The sequence below is a fragment of the Pteropus vampyrus genome, unplaced genomic scaffold (genome assembly GCF_000151845.1).
Source record: "Pteropus vampyrus isolate Shadow unplaced genomic scaffold, Pvam_2.0 Scaffold558, whole genome shotgun sequence".
Classification (NCBI taxonomy): Eukaryota; Metazoa; Chordata; class Mammalia; order Chiroptera; family Pteropodidae; genus Pteropus; species Pteropus vampyrus.
The window spans coordinates 68,960-85,642 of record NW_011889339.1 but is presented as its reverse complement, the minus strand read 5'-3'; the positions used below and the strand labels follow the sequence as shown (position 1 = coordinate 85,642).

General features: G+C 62.7%; 1 protein-coding gene across 2 annotated transcripts in view; it reads right to left on the bottom strand.

The window, feature by feature from the left end:
* SARDH (sarcosine dehydrogenase) overlaps positions 1 to 16,683 on the bottom strand; it is a 61,615-nt gene that overhangs the window by 16,842 nt on the left and 28,090 nt on the right. The window contains exons 13-17 of one of the 2 annotated variants that reach the window (XM_011384052.2): positions 15,987 to 16,100; positions 10,812 to 10,950; positions 9,292 to 9,405; positions 5,931 to 6,078; positions 2,184 to 2,277 (exon numbers count right to left, since the gene is read on the bottom strand). In XM_011384052.2, the coding sequence (XP_011382354.1) occupies positions 2,184 to 2,277; positions 5,931 to 6,078; positions 9,292 to 9,405; positions 10,812 to 10,950; positions 15,987 to 16,100 (609 nt within the window). Of the gene's footprint in view, positions 156 to 2,183; positions 2,278 to 5,930; positions 6,079 to 9,291; positions 9,406 to 10,811; positions 10,951 to 15,986; positions 16,101 to 16,683 lie in introns of both variants that reach the window. The other variant, XM_023525418.1, reaches the window with a different exon arrangement.

Genomic DNA, 16,683 nt, shown 5'->3' with positions numbered 1-16,683 from the left:
GGAATCTGCCCGTGCCAGGCGGAGAGACGGACGGCTCGGAGAGGTCAAGGGTCGCAGCCGGAGGGGTCGTGCCGGAGTGCGGTCGAGGTCGTGCCGGGGCCGAGCAGGTACAGGCGGGAATCGTGATGCACGCCCGTTTGCACGGCAGTGAAACGCTTTTCGACAGAACCGGTGAACGGTGCTGGAGGCGGCGGCGAGGGAGAGCCCCCACGTCCAGCCCCACTCTCCCGACCCGGGTCCCCCAGGTCTGCCGCCTGTCACCCCGAGGAGAGATGCGTCCTGATGTCTGGCCTCTGCGCCTCCAGCCCGGCTCCTGGCCCAAGGAGCAGCCGGTCAGCCACGGGCCAGGCCTGGGGAGGCGGCCAGGGCCGGGCCGGCCAGGCCGGGCAGGAGGCGGCTGGGCCCGCTGTCGGAGAACACGTTCCAGGTGCCTCGCTGGAGTGGCCTGGCCTAGAAGGGAAGTGTTCCCACCTGGTCCCCTCCCCAGCCACACGCAGGCTGAGCGGACGCCAGCCTCCTCCTTCACAAGCCAGAGCCCGGCCCCAGACAAGGCCGGACGCTGCGCGGACCCCCAGGGGCCAAAGGGGCCCGCGCTGCAGTCGGGGCCAGCTGGACGCCGCCACCGCGACCTGGGGTCGAGCTGTGCTGCTCGCTCTCGCAAAGCACCCACCCTCTCTGGTCCCAGCACGCAGCTCTGCACCAAGGAGGCAGGAAGCAAGCTAGACAGAGACCCCCCCAGCTTCCTGCCCCCCCAGCACGGCCTCCGGAGACCGCTCCACTCTGCAGAGCTGCCTCCCTGGCAGGCTCCTCGCCGATGTCATCGCAATGCTGTTTATTTGCTAACAGGACCCAGACTCCTCGGACCTCCAGACCCTCTGCGGGCCAGGATGGCTTCCCACCAACGCTCCCTCGCCCCGAGCCCCCGGACGCACGCGCAGGAGCAGACGAGGCCCGCCCGCCTGGCCACAGCGCGTCTGCACATGACACGTGTCCGTGTGCTTTCGCGTTCCATGGCTGGGGGGCCCCGGGCGGCCCACCCAACCTCCCTGAGCTCCGTCTGGGGAAACATCTGTCCCCCCAGGTCACGTGGACCTGGCCGCGGCTGCTGCCGGCAGAGCCGCCACCCCACTCATCACGCAGCGGGGGCTCTGCAGGGCGCCTCTGCCCCCCGCGGACACTCGCTCGCGTCTGGACTGTGTTGGTTGTCACATCTGGGGGTGCTCCGGGCATCAGGGATGCTGCTCAACAGCCCGCAACGCCCGGGGAGGCCCCCGAACACAGAATATCTGTTCCCAAGTGTCAGAGTGCCGGGGCTGAGCAGCCCCGTGAGGGGACCTCCCGCACCGCGTGAGGGCTGGCGGGGGCGGTACACGGGCGCACCGCGCTGGGGTGCCCGGCGCCCAGAGAGCCCGCGCGGCCACGGCGGTTGAGGCTACTTTTACCATCTGCTCCTCCCCTCGGCCTCAGGGGTCCGAGTGTGATCACAGTGTTTAATGTCCTGTGAGGACACCGAGGCCCAGGAGAGGGACGTGCTGACCCAGAGCTGACCCGGATCCCGGCCCCAGGGTCTCTGAGGACCCCGGGCCCGACGGAGCCCTGATGCCCCCCACCGTCTCAGAAGCTTCTGGCCCCGGGACCTGGACTTTCTGGGTGCTCCTTGGGGACTGGCGGTGCCCCCCAGGGGCCCCTCCTCCTCCCACACCCCAAACGCCAGGTGGGCGGGGGTGGGAGCACAGAACCAGAGGCCAAGTGTCACCCCACAGGACACAGAGACCTACTGGAGCAGCATAATTGCCTTGCTGTCCCCAGCCCTGTCATTTTCAAGGAGGCAGAGGAAATAATGTGTCACCGTGACTTGAGGGGGAGGGTGCCCTGTGCCTCTGAGGCGGGGGACACCGTGGGCGGCTGTGCACGTGGTGAGGCTGAGGCTGCTTTCCTGGCAGAATCTTGGCCTGAGCCCGCCGTGTGCCAGGCACCGGGTGGAGCCCGGGGAGGCCCAGCTTGGGTCGGCAGCCCTAACGGCCGTGGGCAGGACTACCTGGTCCCCACCCTCAGTGGGGACAGCAGTCCAGGGAGGTAAATGGACTTGCCCAAGGGCACAGGGGCCCCCGAGTCAGAGCCCCAGGCTTGTACCCTTGTAGCACACGGCTGCCACCCACAACTCAGGGACGGCTGGCACTTACCAGGTGGCCGGCGGCTGTCACCAGCTTGTGGGTGGAGAAAGGGAAGGCCTCGTTGCTCAGATCCGCATCGAGCACTTCCTGGAGAATGGCTCGGCTAGGAGCAAAAAGAGTCAATCGGACAGTCAGTCGACAAACACTCGCCAAGCACTCCTGGCTGTGTGCCCTGGAAAGGCACTGGGGACGTGGCAGTGAGCAGGACAGGTCCCTGTCCCCGTGGGGCAGACACGGTGCTCAGGCAAGCACACACCAAGACGAGCACGCACCAAACGCACCGTCAGAGAAGGGAGCCGCGGGGCGGACGGGCAGACACGCCCCGCCGCGCCCCTTCCGCAGACTGACCGGCGGCTGCCTGCCCAGCTCAGGCCCGCTCCACAGGGGGCCCAGCCCGCACCCCCACACTTCCGGGGCGTCTTGAACCTCCGCCTCCCTCTGCATCCCACCCACCTCCCCGACCCTGTTAATCCTCAGTCATCCTTCGGGGCTTGGCTCCCATGTCACCTCCTGCAGGAAGCCCTCCCTGACTCCCAGAGTCTGGGCCAGGCGTCCCCCGCCAAGGTGCTCCCACCGGGTTGTACCGGCGTTGCCTTGGGGTTCCAGGCCACCGGGGCCCCATTCTGCTGTGCCCGCCCCAGAGAGGGTACTCGGTAAACCGAGGACAGCCTGGCTTTGCCCTGCAGGGCAAGTGCCCCATCGGCAGGAGACGGCCCCCACTTCTGTCCCACAGGGGTCCCCAAGGGTGCTGGGGCTGCAGGGTGGCCACCCCCACGGTGCCGGGAGCTGCTCGCCCACCCAGCCGGAGGTGCTCAGTGAGCTGCCGTCCCCCGAGATCCTTACATGACCCCTTCCCCCCCGGAGCCCACGTGGTGCCAGCCCCCGAGAATCCGGACCGTGTCCTCACAGGACACGTCCTGTCTGCAGCCAGAAGGACAGCTGGACACGGGCTCTCCAGTGTCTTCTCCACAGGGTTCGAAGGGCCCGACAGAGCCAGGGGAACCCCAGCTCCGGGCGCCAATCCAGCCACATCGAGTGGGCCAGGACGGAAAGGCGTCCGGTCTGGGGACCAGGGGCCTGTCCCACCCCGAGGGCGCCAGGGTGTGGTGCCGGGGGCCAGGGCTCCGGGCCAGAGTCCCAGGTTTGAGTCCCAGCTCCTACACTCACCCCCTCCCAGCCTCAGTAACCCCGCCGGCTCCACGGGGTCAGCGATGCCGCCTCTCAGGGCCCTGTGGGGAACGAGCCGGAAAACATGTGCCAGGCACCTTGGGGCCGATCGTCACACCAGCGACATCCACTTCCCTGCCACGGCCGCCAGCCACGCGGGGCCACTTGGGTTGAATTTGATGAAAATTGAAAATTCAGGCATGCCAGCCACACTTCAAGGGCTCAGTGGCCACGTACTGGCCTGCCCAATCATGGAATGTTTCCAGAACGTTCTAGCAAGAAGCTTCCCACATAACTCGGGGAGTTTAGCCCCGATCGGTGCTGGTGGGAACATTATTATTCATACAGGAAACTTTGGGTTATTTCTGAGAGAGAGAGGACACTCTGGAGGAGAAAAGTAAGAAATCGTCAGGGGGAGGACCGTGGCAGCCGTCACCGTGTCACCCGCGTCACCCGCGTCACCCGCGTCCGCCCGGAGCAGCTTATAATGAGGAAGGATGAGGCTGGCCTGTCCCCCGGGGCGCCCTTTGATCCGTCTGTCTGGCACCCTTCCCTCCCCGCCCCCCGCCTCCCCCACACTAAAAATAGTCATTCCTGGCCAAGATTGCTGTGGCAATGAAGCCCCAGGCTTCCGAGGGCCAGGCCTCCAGCTCAGGGACCCGGACCCCGACTGCATTCACCCCATTCACCCCCGAGGTGCGCAGGGCAGGCTCACCCAGGCGGGGGTAGAACCCGCCCCTCAGCATCGGGGCCTCCTGAGCGGACGTTGGGCCAGCGAGGCCCCGAGCGACCACGGGGACCCAGCGTGTCACTCCCTCTTCAAATGCCCTGCTTCCCCCGCCCCGGAGGCCTCCTACAGCCCAGCGTGGGAGACCCCGTTCAGGCCCAAGTTCACCATGTCCTTCCTCTGCTCAGGCCCCTCGCCCGGAAGAGCCGGCTGTGATCTGCAGGCTGTCCTGGACCCTGTCTCCAGGGTCCTCTGACCACACCGCCCCCTCTGGCCCTGTTCCTCCCACCTCCCTGCTGTTCCTAGGACAGGCAGGCAGCCCCTGCCTCAGGGACTTCCCAGCTGCTGTCCCCACTGCCTGGAACACTGTCCCTCCAGAGAGCTCCAAGGCTAGGTCCCCCGTCTCCTCCAGGACTTTGCCCGAATGTCCCGTTTATAGACGTGGCTCTCTGCAGGCAGCCTGAAGTCCAACACTTGGTTCTACTCATTCATCCAGCAAACACTACTGTGCGTCTGTCCCGTGCCCCTGAGCGGGCCCACGCGCAGCCACAGCTCAGCCTGGGAAGGGAGCTCGGCCCGTCCACGACACAGCTCTGGAGCGGCTGGTGTGGCCAGCTCCGAGGCTCCAGGGAAAATGTGCCCCGTGGCTGCGTCTGAGCACCCGGACTCGGATCCTGGCAGGACCCGGGAACAGCGATGTCACCTGGGCACAGCGTGCTTCGTCAAAGCAAAGCACCCGGCTTGGGGACGACGTGGCTGGAGACGCGCCTGCCTTTTCCCCCTCTTCCTCCCGCTGACGCTGGGCAGCCTTCGTGTCCCCTTTCAGAGCACGCTCTCCTCCCCCCCTTCCGCCCCCAGCCCCAGCCTGACAGACCCAGCACCCGAGCGAGCCTCCCACCGCCGGCCGTGCCTGGGCTCTGTGGCCAGTAAGGGAGCGTCCACACCAGGTGCCTCGTCTCTCACGGAGCCTGCAGCTCCTCAGGAAAGGTGATGACTCAGGCGTGTGGCCTTCGGAGGGCTCAAGGGGCCATATCCCCGCCAGCCTGGGCGCTTAGGAGCTGTGTGACCCCGGGCCAAGGCCTCTACCTCTCTGTGCCTCTGTTTCTTCACCGATAAGAATAAGTACAATTGCAACCACCTCAGAGGGTTCTCATCAGGATTGGAGATGCTGGCACAGGACTTGGCAAATCACAGGCACCCATTGGTGGCTGTCATCACGATGTGCTCCCCATCCCCCGGTCCCTTCTCCGGGAAGATCCCAAAGGGCACACCTGCCCAGGTGCCCCTTTGCCTAAGACCCTCCCGTGGCTCCTCCGCAAACCGGCACCCGAGGGCCTTCCGGGCTGTGGTTCCTCGTGAATGGGAACATGGCTCAGTAGATACTCACGGAATGAACGAACGAGTGAATGAGCCACCCACAGACCTCGTCATCGGAGGTGTTTAGGGAGGTGTTTAGGGAGGTGTATAGGGAGGTGTTTAGGGAGGTGTTTAGGGAGGTGTATAGGGAGGTGTTTAGGGAGGTGTTTAGGGAGGGCCAGGATGCCATTCTCAGTCCCAGGAGCAGGCGGAACCCCGGCCTGGCTCCGCACACGAAATTCCCAGACTCCCAGCGACCCAGAGGCGGCCCACGGGCCCTGGCTCCTCAGATGCTGGCTCACTGCGCGGTTTCGTCTGATTCTCATGGTAAGGGTTTTTCTGCACGTTTTTAGGGCTTTGAAAATGACCGACCCGCACGGCGCCTCTGGGTTCACCAGCTCGTTTAGCGAACCAGAACGTCCCATTGTGGGCCAGCAAGTAGCTCTGCCCACGGGTCCCAGGTGGAGGGACTAGGGACCGGGTCCCGCGTGCGCCCGTCCCCTCACCTGGCTGGGCCCTGGATGCTGATCAAGCCCAGGGCCTCGGAGCTGTCGATGAGCTGGCACCGGAACCTCCGGTCCTGCAGCGCGGCGAGGATGTAGGACGAGTTGTGCTGGGCCGCGGCGCCGCCCACGGCCAGGTAGTAGCCGTCCCCTGGAAGAGAAGCACCAGACGTGGAGCCGGGGGCTGGACGGGGCGCGGGGCAGTGAGGGTGGCCTGTGGCCTCGGGGCTGAGAAAGCAAATGCCACTCCTTGACAGGGAAGGAGCAGAGCGCAGTGAGACCCTCTCCAGGGGCCCTGGGTTCTCAGGCGCACGGGGCCAAACTCGGACCTTCCCCGGGGGCGGGGACCGGGCTGCGGGACCCCCTGAGGGCCGCACGTGCCAAGGCAGCATTTCCCGGGAGAGTCTGAGGCTTTTGCCACTTTCCAAAGGCTCCCGACCCAGGAAAGGGCAGGAGCTGAGACACCGTCAGGCCACCAGAGGTTCGTGGGCCACCTCGGCCGGTGCTGGGAGGCCCCGGACAAGCCTCTGTGCCCTCCCAGCCTCAGGCCTCGCCTGCTCCCGACTCAGGCCACCGTCCCGCGTCCCCCAGCCTCTGGGCTCCCCGCCTCGCCCGTGTCAGGGCTTGCTGGGGCGGGCGCTAGCGGACCTGGCCTGCGCTGGGCGGCCGCCTCTCACCAAAAAGCCCAAAGAGAGCATCGGAGGGCGGAGCCTCCAGGGGCTCCGGGCACCGCTGGGCGCCGTGCGATGTGGACTTCATCTCATGCCCCCCCGTGTCACCGGATGTTCGCTACGGGCACATAGTCACATCTTCTGTGACACGAAAGGTGATTAAAATCCCATTTCAGATTGACGGCTGCTTTGTACACAGCCTGGATCGAATGCGAATCGCCGCGTCCGCTTGACTTAGTGGTGATCTGAGTGACGGGTGCGATTAACGTGTATGAAACACGCGCGGTTAACGACGTGCCTCTTAGGAGCAGGAGCCGTACAGCTTTCGAGGCGGAAGTCAGAACCACGTCTGCGCCCCGTTCTCCGTGTTTAGGGGGGTCCCCGGGACCTTCGGCGCACTCGGCAGAGCCTCCCGGGACGTGACTCAGGCGTCACTGTGCCTTCTTTGTCACAGCACTAGCCCGGGCAGGTCAGGAGCCCGCCACGCACACACCTCCCCGCCGGGCAGCTGTTTAATTTGATTCGGAGGCCCCGGCATCTAGGAAAAACACCTCTCGAATCAATTAGCACATTCCGCTCACGCTCAGCTCCAGAGCCTGGACTCCCCACCTGCCCCCACCCCGCCTGGGCGAGGCCGAGGCCCCTCGAACCCTGGGGCCGGGAATCCACCAGAACCATCCAGAAGGGCAGGGCATGGTACAACCGTGGGCTGGCTCAGGTACAAAGTGCTTTCAGGACGACATCCCCTTGCGAGGGGGACGAGCAAGGTCCCCCCCCCAGGACGGGGAAACGGAGGCTCAGGGAGGTGCCCCAGCCCCCCGTGCCCGTTCACCACAGAAGCACAAGGAGGCCATTTTGTCTCCACTTCACAGATGGGGAAACCGAGGCTCAGAGGGGGGGCCACGGAGCCGGGAGCTGGCCCAGGATTTGGGGACCTGCATCCCCACTGGGTCTCTCTGATCGGTCTCCCCAGCTAGATTCGCTGTCTGAAGTGGCGACCTCAGCTGGGCCCGGGCCTCCCCTTCCCGGGGGACGAAGGCCGAACAAAGTTCCCACCAGCCCCTGTCCAGGCACCTCTCGGACCTCCGCCCAGCCCCTTCCAGGCCCTGCCAGGCCCCGCCCTGCACACGGGCTGGCTCATCTCCCTGCACCTTTCCAGCTGGCGGCTCCTACCCGTCCTTCCAAGCGTGAGGCCAGACATCACCTCCTCCAGGAAGCCTTCCTGGTCCTGGCCCAGCTGCTCGCCAGGACCTCCCGTGCCCCTCGGCCCCTGCCGTCCCCTGCACTTGCTCCCAGCACCCTCCAGTCCCCCCCCTGCGTCTGTCTGTCACACAGCCCGCCATGAGGTCCCAGAGGCCCTGCCGGCCGCCGTGGCAAAGGCTCCACGAGGTGACGAGCGACTAACGTGGAAAACGACTCCACCCACTAACAAGGCCCACGTGTTCCAGCTAAGCCCACCGCTTCCCCGGCGTCCGCCCCTCCACGGCGGGGGGACAGGGCCCCCAGGCTCTGCGCCCCCAGAACCCTCCGCCGGCAGCCTCCAGCCGGCCATGGCTACTCAGCAGCCGGCCCAGAGGCCCTCAGCCCCAAACCGACCCCAAAGGACCCGTGGGCGGTGACGCGAACTTGTCCCACCACCCCTGCCCCCACCAGAAGTATAAACTTCGCACGGCCAGAACCTGCCCGTCTGGTTCATTGTCGTGTCTCAGTGCCCGACACTGGCCTGACACAGGGGCACGTAGGGACTTCGGCTGACGTGGACAGGTGACCTGATTAACGAGTGAGCCCCTCTTTCTGGCTCCACCCCCCGTCCAGTGCCCAGGCCAGAGCTTGTCGCCTGGGGACCTGACTGAGTCCCAGGGAGGACACAGCTAAGTTTCTAGCAGCACAGAGCCAAGCCCAGAGCTGGGGCCGCCATGTTTTCTGAATAGGCTGACGGTGACCCTTCCCCTGGATGGCACAGTTCAGCAGTGCAGAGAGCTACAGGTGACACCTTTTCCCTCTGCTAATCCAGTCTCTCAGGTGCGACGATGGGTCCCTTCCTGGAGAAAGGCAATGCTTCTCACTCTCTGAGGATCTCAGGCAGCCTCCTTCCCCAGGGGAGGGTTACGGGGCTAGAGATTAGACTCCCCCTGTATGAAGCAAGGGTAGGATCGGGGGGCTGAAGTGACAGGAGACAATCTGGTTCAGGACAGCAGTCAGGACAGTGAGGAGTGGGCACTGAGCTCCTGGGCGCCAGGGGTGTGCAAGCAGGAGCGGACGGACTGCAGGGGGCCAGCCGGACACCGGCGCGGGCACCGGGCCGGGCGTCTTCCGAGCATCTGCCCGGCTGAGGCGGGCAGTACGTGCGAGCTCAGAAAGCCGACTGGGCTCAGACGTCGGCAGGAGGGGCGGCCTCCTGCTGCCGGAAACGCAACCTTGTCCTTGGCCCTCTCTGTTCTGGGCGGGAGAGCGGAGCGCGCCCACATGGCGGCTGCTCCAAAACGCCACGGCGTGGGCAGGTTCAAAGACAGAACCACTGAGAACTCCGAGCCCCAGCCTCGCCGCCTGAACGAAGCCCGCATTCAGCCTAGAATGAGCCCCCTGGTCCCCGGGCCCGGCCGCAGCGGGCACCAGGGAATCACAGAGCGGGGCTCAGCCGCCCGTCCCTGTCCCGCCCGCAGCAGACGCCTCCGGTCCAGGGGAGCGCTCACCTTCGAAGGCGGGGGCCAGCGGGGAGGCCTGGGGACCGGGGGCCAGGCGGCTGACGGTCAGGTCGCTTTCTGTGCCTCCCCGGTGGTTCAGCATGCAGGTGTACACTGTCGACCCTGGGGCAGGAGGAAGACGGGTCTGTGCTGGCCCCATGGCACGTGAGCCGCCCGGAAAGCCCCTCATCCTAGAGATGCCACCGCGACCGAGGGACGTGGCAGGGCGTGGGCAGGTGACCCAGCACCGCCCCCCCGGGGGGACGGAAGCTTCTTTCTTCTTCGACTCTCCCCACCCCCACCCACCCGCCACCAAAGCTTTCAGGGGCAGGATTCACATCCCGTTCAGCCCGGGGCTCCCGGCGCCACGCCCCGCCTGGCAGAGCTCCGCGAAAGCCCGCCGACCGAAGGAGCGTGTGGTGGACGCCGGGCGGGTGGACGAAGGGCTGGGGCAGGCACGGAGGAGAAGTGGACAGAGGGCAGGCGGAAGAGCGAACGGACAGAGCAGGGCTGGACGGATGGAGAAGCAGGTGGAAAAAGGAGGGGCTGCTGGGCAGGCGGATGGGCGGGGGCGCTGGACCCCTTGGGAAGGTTCATGGAGGTGAGCAGGAGGTGCTCGTGTCAGTGGGTAGGTTGGCTGGCTGGACGGATGGTGTTAGGGGTTGAACTGTGCCCCCCCAAAGGTGTGTTGAGCCTTGACCCCCAGTATCTGTGAATGTGGCCTTATTTGGAAACAGGGTCTCTGTAGACGTAGTCGCGTTAGGATGAGGTCCTTGGGCTGGGCCCCGATTGCCTACGCCTGGTGTCCCTGTGAGAAGAGGGAGCTGTGGGGAGGGCGCCGTGTGACCCCGGAGGCGGGCACTAGCGTGACACGGAGGAGAGGGGCGGAAGCCCGCTCCCCGGAGTGTCGGGAGCGCCGTGGCCCCAGCTGGACTCTGCTTTTGGACTTTTAGCCTCCAGGACTGTAAGACAATCACTCCGGTTGCTTACAGCCACCCTAGGGAACGGGGACAGATGGGGCTGGATGGGCGGGTGACATGATGGGTGGGTGGGCAGTAAAGAGATGAATATCCAGGTGTGGCATGGGACATACTTATACTAAAAAGAGTATCATTCTTTATCTGAAATTCAAATTTAACTGAGCATCCCGGCCTTTTTTGAATTCTGGAAACGCTATTTGGGAAGACGGCTCCCGTGCGGTGCCTGGGGTTGGGGGGTGCTCCCCAGTCCCAGGGGACGTTTACTGAGGGCCTGGTGCCCCGAGTGCTTTCTGGAACAAAGCTGAAGGGAAGAAAGGGAGGGAGATGGAAGGGCGGAGGTCGTGCAGCCCCCGGGCCTGGGCTTGGCGGCGAGGGCGGAGGCATCCGGACCCAGGGGCCCAGGGCCAGACCGAGGGGCAGAGCCACGTGCTGGAGGAGCCCAGAGGGGCCAGGTCAGCTCGCCACCGTGTGTCAGTGCCCGAGGCCGTGCCGTGGAGTTCTGCCTGGCACGGAGCACGGGGGGAGCATGGCCCAGCCCAAGTCTCATACCTGGGGGGCGGCTGACGTCGGCAGAGAACAGCCAGTCGGCGGCCTTCCTCGCGTCCAAGCCCACCAGGTAGAACTTGCCGAAGTAGGACATGTCGAACACGGCGGCAGCGCCTCTGCAGGCCAGGCACTCCTGCTTGATCTGAAAGGTTCCGGGGAGGCGGGTACCACGGCGGCTCAGAGGCGCGCCTCCCCGCCACCGCGGGCACTGGGGCTCTGAGCCCGCCCGCTCTGAGCCTCCCTCCCGCCCCTCCAGCTCGGAAGTGCCATGACATTCTTCTCAAGCACAGGGAACGTCCCCAAGGTGGATTATAAGTCATAAAACAAAACTCGATACATTCAAAACGATTCAAGTCATACAGAATGTGCTACGTGACCACGATGGAATTGAATTAGAAAGCTAGCAAAACTGGAAAATCCACAGATCGATACAATTAAACGACACACTCCTAACAGATCAGAAAAATCACGAGGAGAATTGAAAAACGCCGATCTTAGAGAAGACGCTCTCAAAGCAGTAACTTAACTTCCCGCCCTGAGAAACTCGAAGAAAAAACAAAACCCAAAGCAAGTGGAAGAAAAGAAATCCTAAACGTTAGGAAGGAAATCAGTAAAATAGAGAATAGAAAAAGAAGAGAGAAAATCAGGAAAAGCGAAGTTGGTGAACGGTTAGTTAGACCAACACGGAAAAAGGAGAGAAGACCGAGCATGAGCAAAAGAGAGGTCACCGCCGTTCACCCCCAGAAATAAACGAGGCCAGAAGGAAAACGGCGGGCAACTGTCTGCCGACAAGTTAGACGCAAAATGGACAAATTCCTGGAAAGACAAATTGCTGAAACGGACTGATGAAGACAGAAAATCTGAAGAGATTCATAACGAACAAACAGACAAACAAAAAGATCGAACTAGCCATTGGAAACTCCCCACGGAGAAAAGCCCAGGCCCAGACGGCGTCACTGGTGCATTTTACTGAACATTCAGAGAATTCATGCCGATTCTTCACGCCTCCCCACTCATTCCACGGGGCCAGCGTTACCCCCGGGGTCCATGCCAGACAAAGGCATTAGAAGAAAGCCACGGACCAGTAGACCTCATGAGTGTAAATACACACACCCTCAACAAAAACCAAATTCGACAACGCGTTAAAAGGATCACGCGCCACCGTCGGGTGGGATCTGCCCCTGGAACGAGAGGTTGCTTGGTTAACATCCCAAAGTCAATTGCCGTAACGCACCATATTACTAAGAACGAAGGAGGAAACCATACGGTGTCTACAATAGATGCAGGAAACGTGTTTGAAAAAAAAATCCAACACCTGTTCGCGATAAAAACGCCAAGTCGGCTAGGAACGAAAGGGAAGTCCCTCAACTTGATGAAGGGCGTGCACGAAAATCCCACAGCTGGCACCATGCTTCCCGGCGAAAGACCGAATGTCACCCCCTAAGCTCCAGAGCGAGACAGCGCTGTCCGCTCTGCTACCTTCTACTCGGCATGTACTGACTGGGTCCTGGCCAGGGACACTAGCAAGGAGGAGACAGAAAGACATCTATATGGGAGAAGAAATAAAACCCCCTCTATTTGTAGATGATGTGACCCTGCACATAGAAAACCCTAAAAACCCACTGAAAAACCTATTAGAACTAGAAAATGGTTCACCAAAGTTACAGGATACGAGGTCCATATACGACAGACAAATAAACACTATCGTAAGTCTATACACCGGTAATGAACGAAACGAATAAAATTAAGAAAATAATTCCATTCACACACCAAAAAGAATTTTTAAATGCCTATGAGTAAATTTAACAATAGAAGTGTAAAGCTCATACTCTAGAAGCGAGAAAATATTTATGAAAGAAATTAAAGAAGACCTAAATAAACGAAAAGACACCCCATGTTTACGGAACGCAGACTCACGATTAAGGTGACAGCACTCTCCAGATTGATCTCCAGATTCGATACAATCTCTATCAAAATCTCAGCTGGTTTCTTGGCAGAAATTGACAAGATGATCCTAAAATTCATATGGAAATGCAGGGGGCTCGGAATACTCAAATCGATCATTAAAATGAAGAATAAAGATGGAGGACTCACGTTTCCCGATATCAAACTTACTACAGAACCGTAATCCAGACTGGGGGGTATAACCTCAGGGTCGACACGCAGATCAGCGGAGTAGAACTCGGGGTCCAGAAGTCGACCTGCACATTTACGACCTTCGACGAGAGTACCAAGGCAAATCCATGGGGGAAAGGCCAGCCGTCCACAAACGGTGCTGGGGCACCTGGGCACCCACGTGCCGAAGAATGAGCCAGACCCCTTCCTCACACCACACACGAAACTTAATCGAAACGCATCGAACGCCAAAGGACAAGAGCTACACCTGCAAAGCTCTTAGAAGAGAATCGAGGAGAAAATCTCTGTGGCCTCGGGCGGGGAAGCGCCCTCTTAAACACGGTACCGAAAGAACCGGGGACGAAAAAAAACACGTCGGTCGTACGTCGTGGAACCGAGAACGTCCGAGCTGCCGCCGACGCCATCAAGGAAGCGAAGGACGACCGCAGAACGGGGGGAAATATTTCCAAATCACAAATCCGATAAGGGACTCGCACCCGGAATCCACGAAGAACTCTCGCAACCCAACAAAAAGACAAATAACCCAATGTGAAAACGAGCAACGTATTTTCTCATTTCTCCAAAGGAGATACACAAACGGCCCATGAGCCCCACGGAAAGATGCTCGGTACCACTGGTCATGAGGGAAATGCACCCCCAAACCACGACGGGACGCCACTTCACCCCCACGAGGACGGCTGGAACCGGACAACGACAGGTGTCGGTGAGCACGTGGGGCCGTCGGGGCCCTCGCACCCTGCTGGCGGGAATGCGACGCGGCGCGGCCACTTTGGAAAACGGTCAACGTCACCACACGCCCCGGCGAGTGCCCTGCTGGGCGTCCGCCCGCGAGACGTGAACACATATGTCCACGCAAAACCTGTGCGTGAGTGTCCACAGCAGCATTATTTACAGCAGCCAAAAAGCAGAAACGACTGAAATGGCCATCGACAGACGAATGGATCGAGAAAATACCGGGCAGCCACGTGACGGATATTGCTCTGCACGAGAGCTAAGGACGCGCTGACGCGTCCTAAAACGGGGAGGGACTTTATTACATCAGGTGAAGGAAACCAGCCTCGAGAGACCACGCCATACCTGGTTCCTTTGACGTGACGGGTACAGACGAGGCAGATCAGTGAGACAGGAAGCAGATTGGAGGTTGCCTGGGGGGCGGGGGGCAGGGTCGGGGTGAGGAGTAACTGCTAACGGGTGCGGGGCCCCTTCTGGGGGGAGATGAGGATATTTTACGACGTGGCGGTGATGGCACAGCTCTGCGGATACGAACCGCACGCCCGAAATGGGTGGGTTGCGTGTGAATTACGTCTCAAAAAAACTGATTTTTTTTTTTTTTTTTTTTTTTTTTTTAAGAAGAGGAACAGAGCCCTCCTTCCCTCCTCGGCGTGTACAAACGCCCGGCCGCATTTTCAAGGTCGTCTCGTGTCAGCCCCACTCGGCCTGGGCGCTCAACGCTTCACCCAGCTGCTGAGCAGATGAGCCGACCTCACGAGAAAAAAAAGACGGGGCGAAGCTGCCCCTGACGGAGCCCACGCCGTGGCGGGGACCTGTGTCACCCCTCGGCCCATGGCGCGTCGGCCACCAGCCCACGAGGGGACCGCTGTCAGCAGCCTCACGCCCGGGGGCCCTCCGAGGCCCGGGGCGCGTAGACACCGCGTTTGGGGTTACACAGTTGGACAGAGGCAGAGCCGCTCACTCGGCCGCGTCTGGCTGGCGGGACCCGTGTGTGTCTGTTCCCGGCTCTGCACTCAGAGGTGGCACGTGGGTGGACCGTGGGAGTGGCGGTGAGGGGGTTTAAACCGGGGACAGGGGCCAACACCACGGATCCGGCTCCCCCGGGCAGTGGGGGGCTGTGGGTGTCACTGCACAGCCCCCACTGGGCCTGCACAGGCCGGCGCGCCCCCACGCAGCACCCTTTGTGGGGCACCCACCATCGGCGGGCACGGCGGCACCTTCGCGCACGCGGCTGGGTGTGGACCAACACCCTAAACAGGCTCCTGAACTGACTCTCGCCTCCCCAGGCCCAGGAAGCTGCCAACGCCGAGAGCAAGTGTGAGTTTCGCACTCGGCGAACGTTCGCGTGTGTTCGCGGGCTGAACGCGGCCGCGAAGCCAAGTTGGCATCTCCTCCGAGCTCCCACGTCCTCGCGAGCCAGAACGCCCCAGAAGCTGCAGGTGCAGGGGTGCCAGACGGAGCCCCGTCACTCCCCCGGGAGGCAGCCCAAGCCCCCCAAGCTCCAGGTGCACACGCCTCCCACCCCTTTGACAAGCCCCCAACTCCAAGACCTTTAACAGGGCTTCACCGCCAGAGCCGGCTTTGGGCGAAGCGTGTGACAGTTCCTGCCCTTGGGGACGGGCTGCAGAATTTGTGAGGCCCGGTGCCAAATGAGACTGAGCAGCTCGCTCGAAAGCGTTAAGAGCTTCAAGGTGTGACAAGGCGTGTTAAGCCAGCCCAGGGCGCTTCTGAGCCAGGGCCCCGTGTGTCTGCGTGGGCGGCAGGCCCAGGAAGCGGGCTGTGCTGCCTGCCTCCGGGTCCCCACGAGACACCCCCTGCAAGGATGCTTCCCAGGCCGCCTGGGCTCCGGGGACCCCTGGGCTCCAGCCCTGACTCGACTCCTGCACAGACACGTGAGTGGGACGTCACTCTGCCTCTCCATTCGGCCACGTGTATAGGGACACAGCAACGTTCCAGCCGACAATCGCTTTACAAAGGGCAAAGAAGCTGGCACTGTGCTTTCTGCACGAGCTGCCTGTGAGAACACCCCGTGTGGTGCAAACTTGGGGGGAAGGCCTGGCCCCCAAGACCTCGCCACCTCCACCCCCAACGGGAGTGGGGAGCCAGGCGCTCGGGCGAGGGGCAGTGAGCTGCCAGGTGCCCCGTCCAACCAGCCCCACCTGCCCACTTCCAGAGTGAGAGGGACGGCAAGGAGGCCCCAGACCACGGTCCCTCCCCAGCCCGGGTCTCTCTGCTTGTCCCCTGGCTCTGGAGGGGCTGCAGAGGGGGCGCTGCGCTGGGCCAGGGAAGGGGGCGGACGCGGCCACTGACCACGTCGTGGTGCGGCGGGAACTCAAAGGTGTGCTCGTCAGCCAGCAGCTTGCCGTAGGCGTGGTCCTGGTGCGCCCGGTTCCCGTAAGCCCCGTAGTAGTCGTAAGGGAGGACCTGGGGAGGGGGCACCAGCGTCACCGTCACCGGCCTTCCCCCCACCCCCCACTCCCGCAGACATGGCTCGGTGGGCCCTGAGCTGGTCCCGGCAGAGACCAGGATAGCAAAACAGGTCTGGCCCGGCCCTCCCCAGGCTTCACCCAGCCCGAGCGTGCTGTGGACGCTGGCGGGGGTGGAGAGGTCCAGGCATTCCACAGTCACACAAATGACACCTCGGTCACCGTGGTGGTGGGGGGTCTGCGAGCCGATGGGCTGAGCCGGTTGGGGGCCCAGGAGGATGGAGAAGGAACTGGGTGTCCTTGATGTGTGGGGTGACGGGAGGCCAGGGCCACTGTCACGGCTTTCAACTCAGTGCCAAGCGGGACAAGGCCCAGGGCCGCTGGCTGGAAGGGGCTGATGGAGTGGGAGGGCCCCAGCTGCTGTTGCCATGGTGACCCGGGACCAGGCCCTGCTCGAAGTGCCCCCTCGCCCACGGTGAGTCCCTTCCACGGACGAGGACCGAGGCACAGAGATGAGGAACGTGCCCCAGGTCACAGGCGAGGGCCTGACGCAGCCCAGCATGAACCCGGGTGGCAGGTGG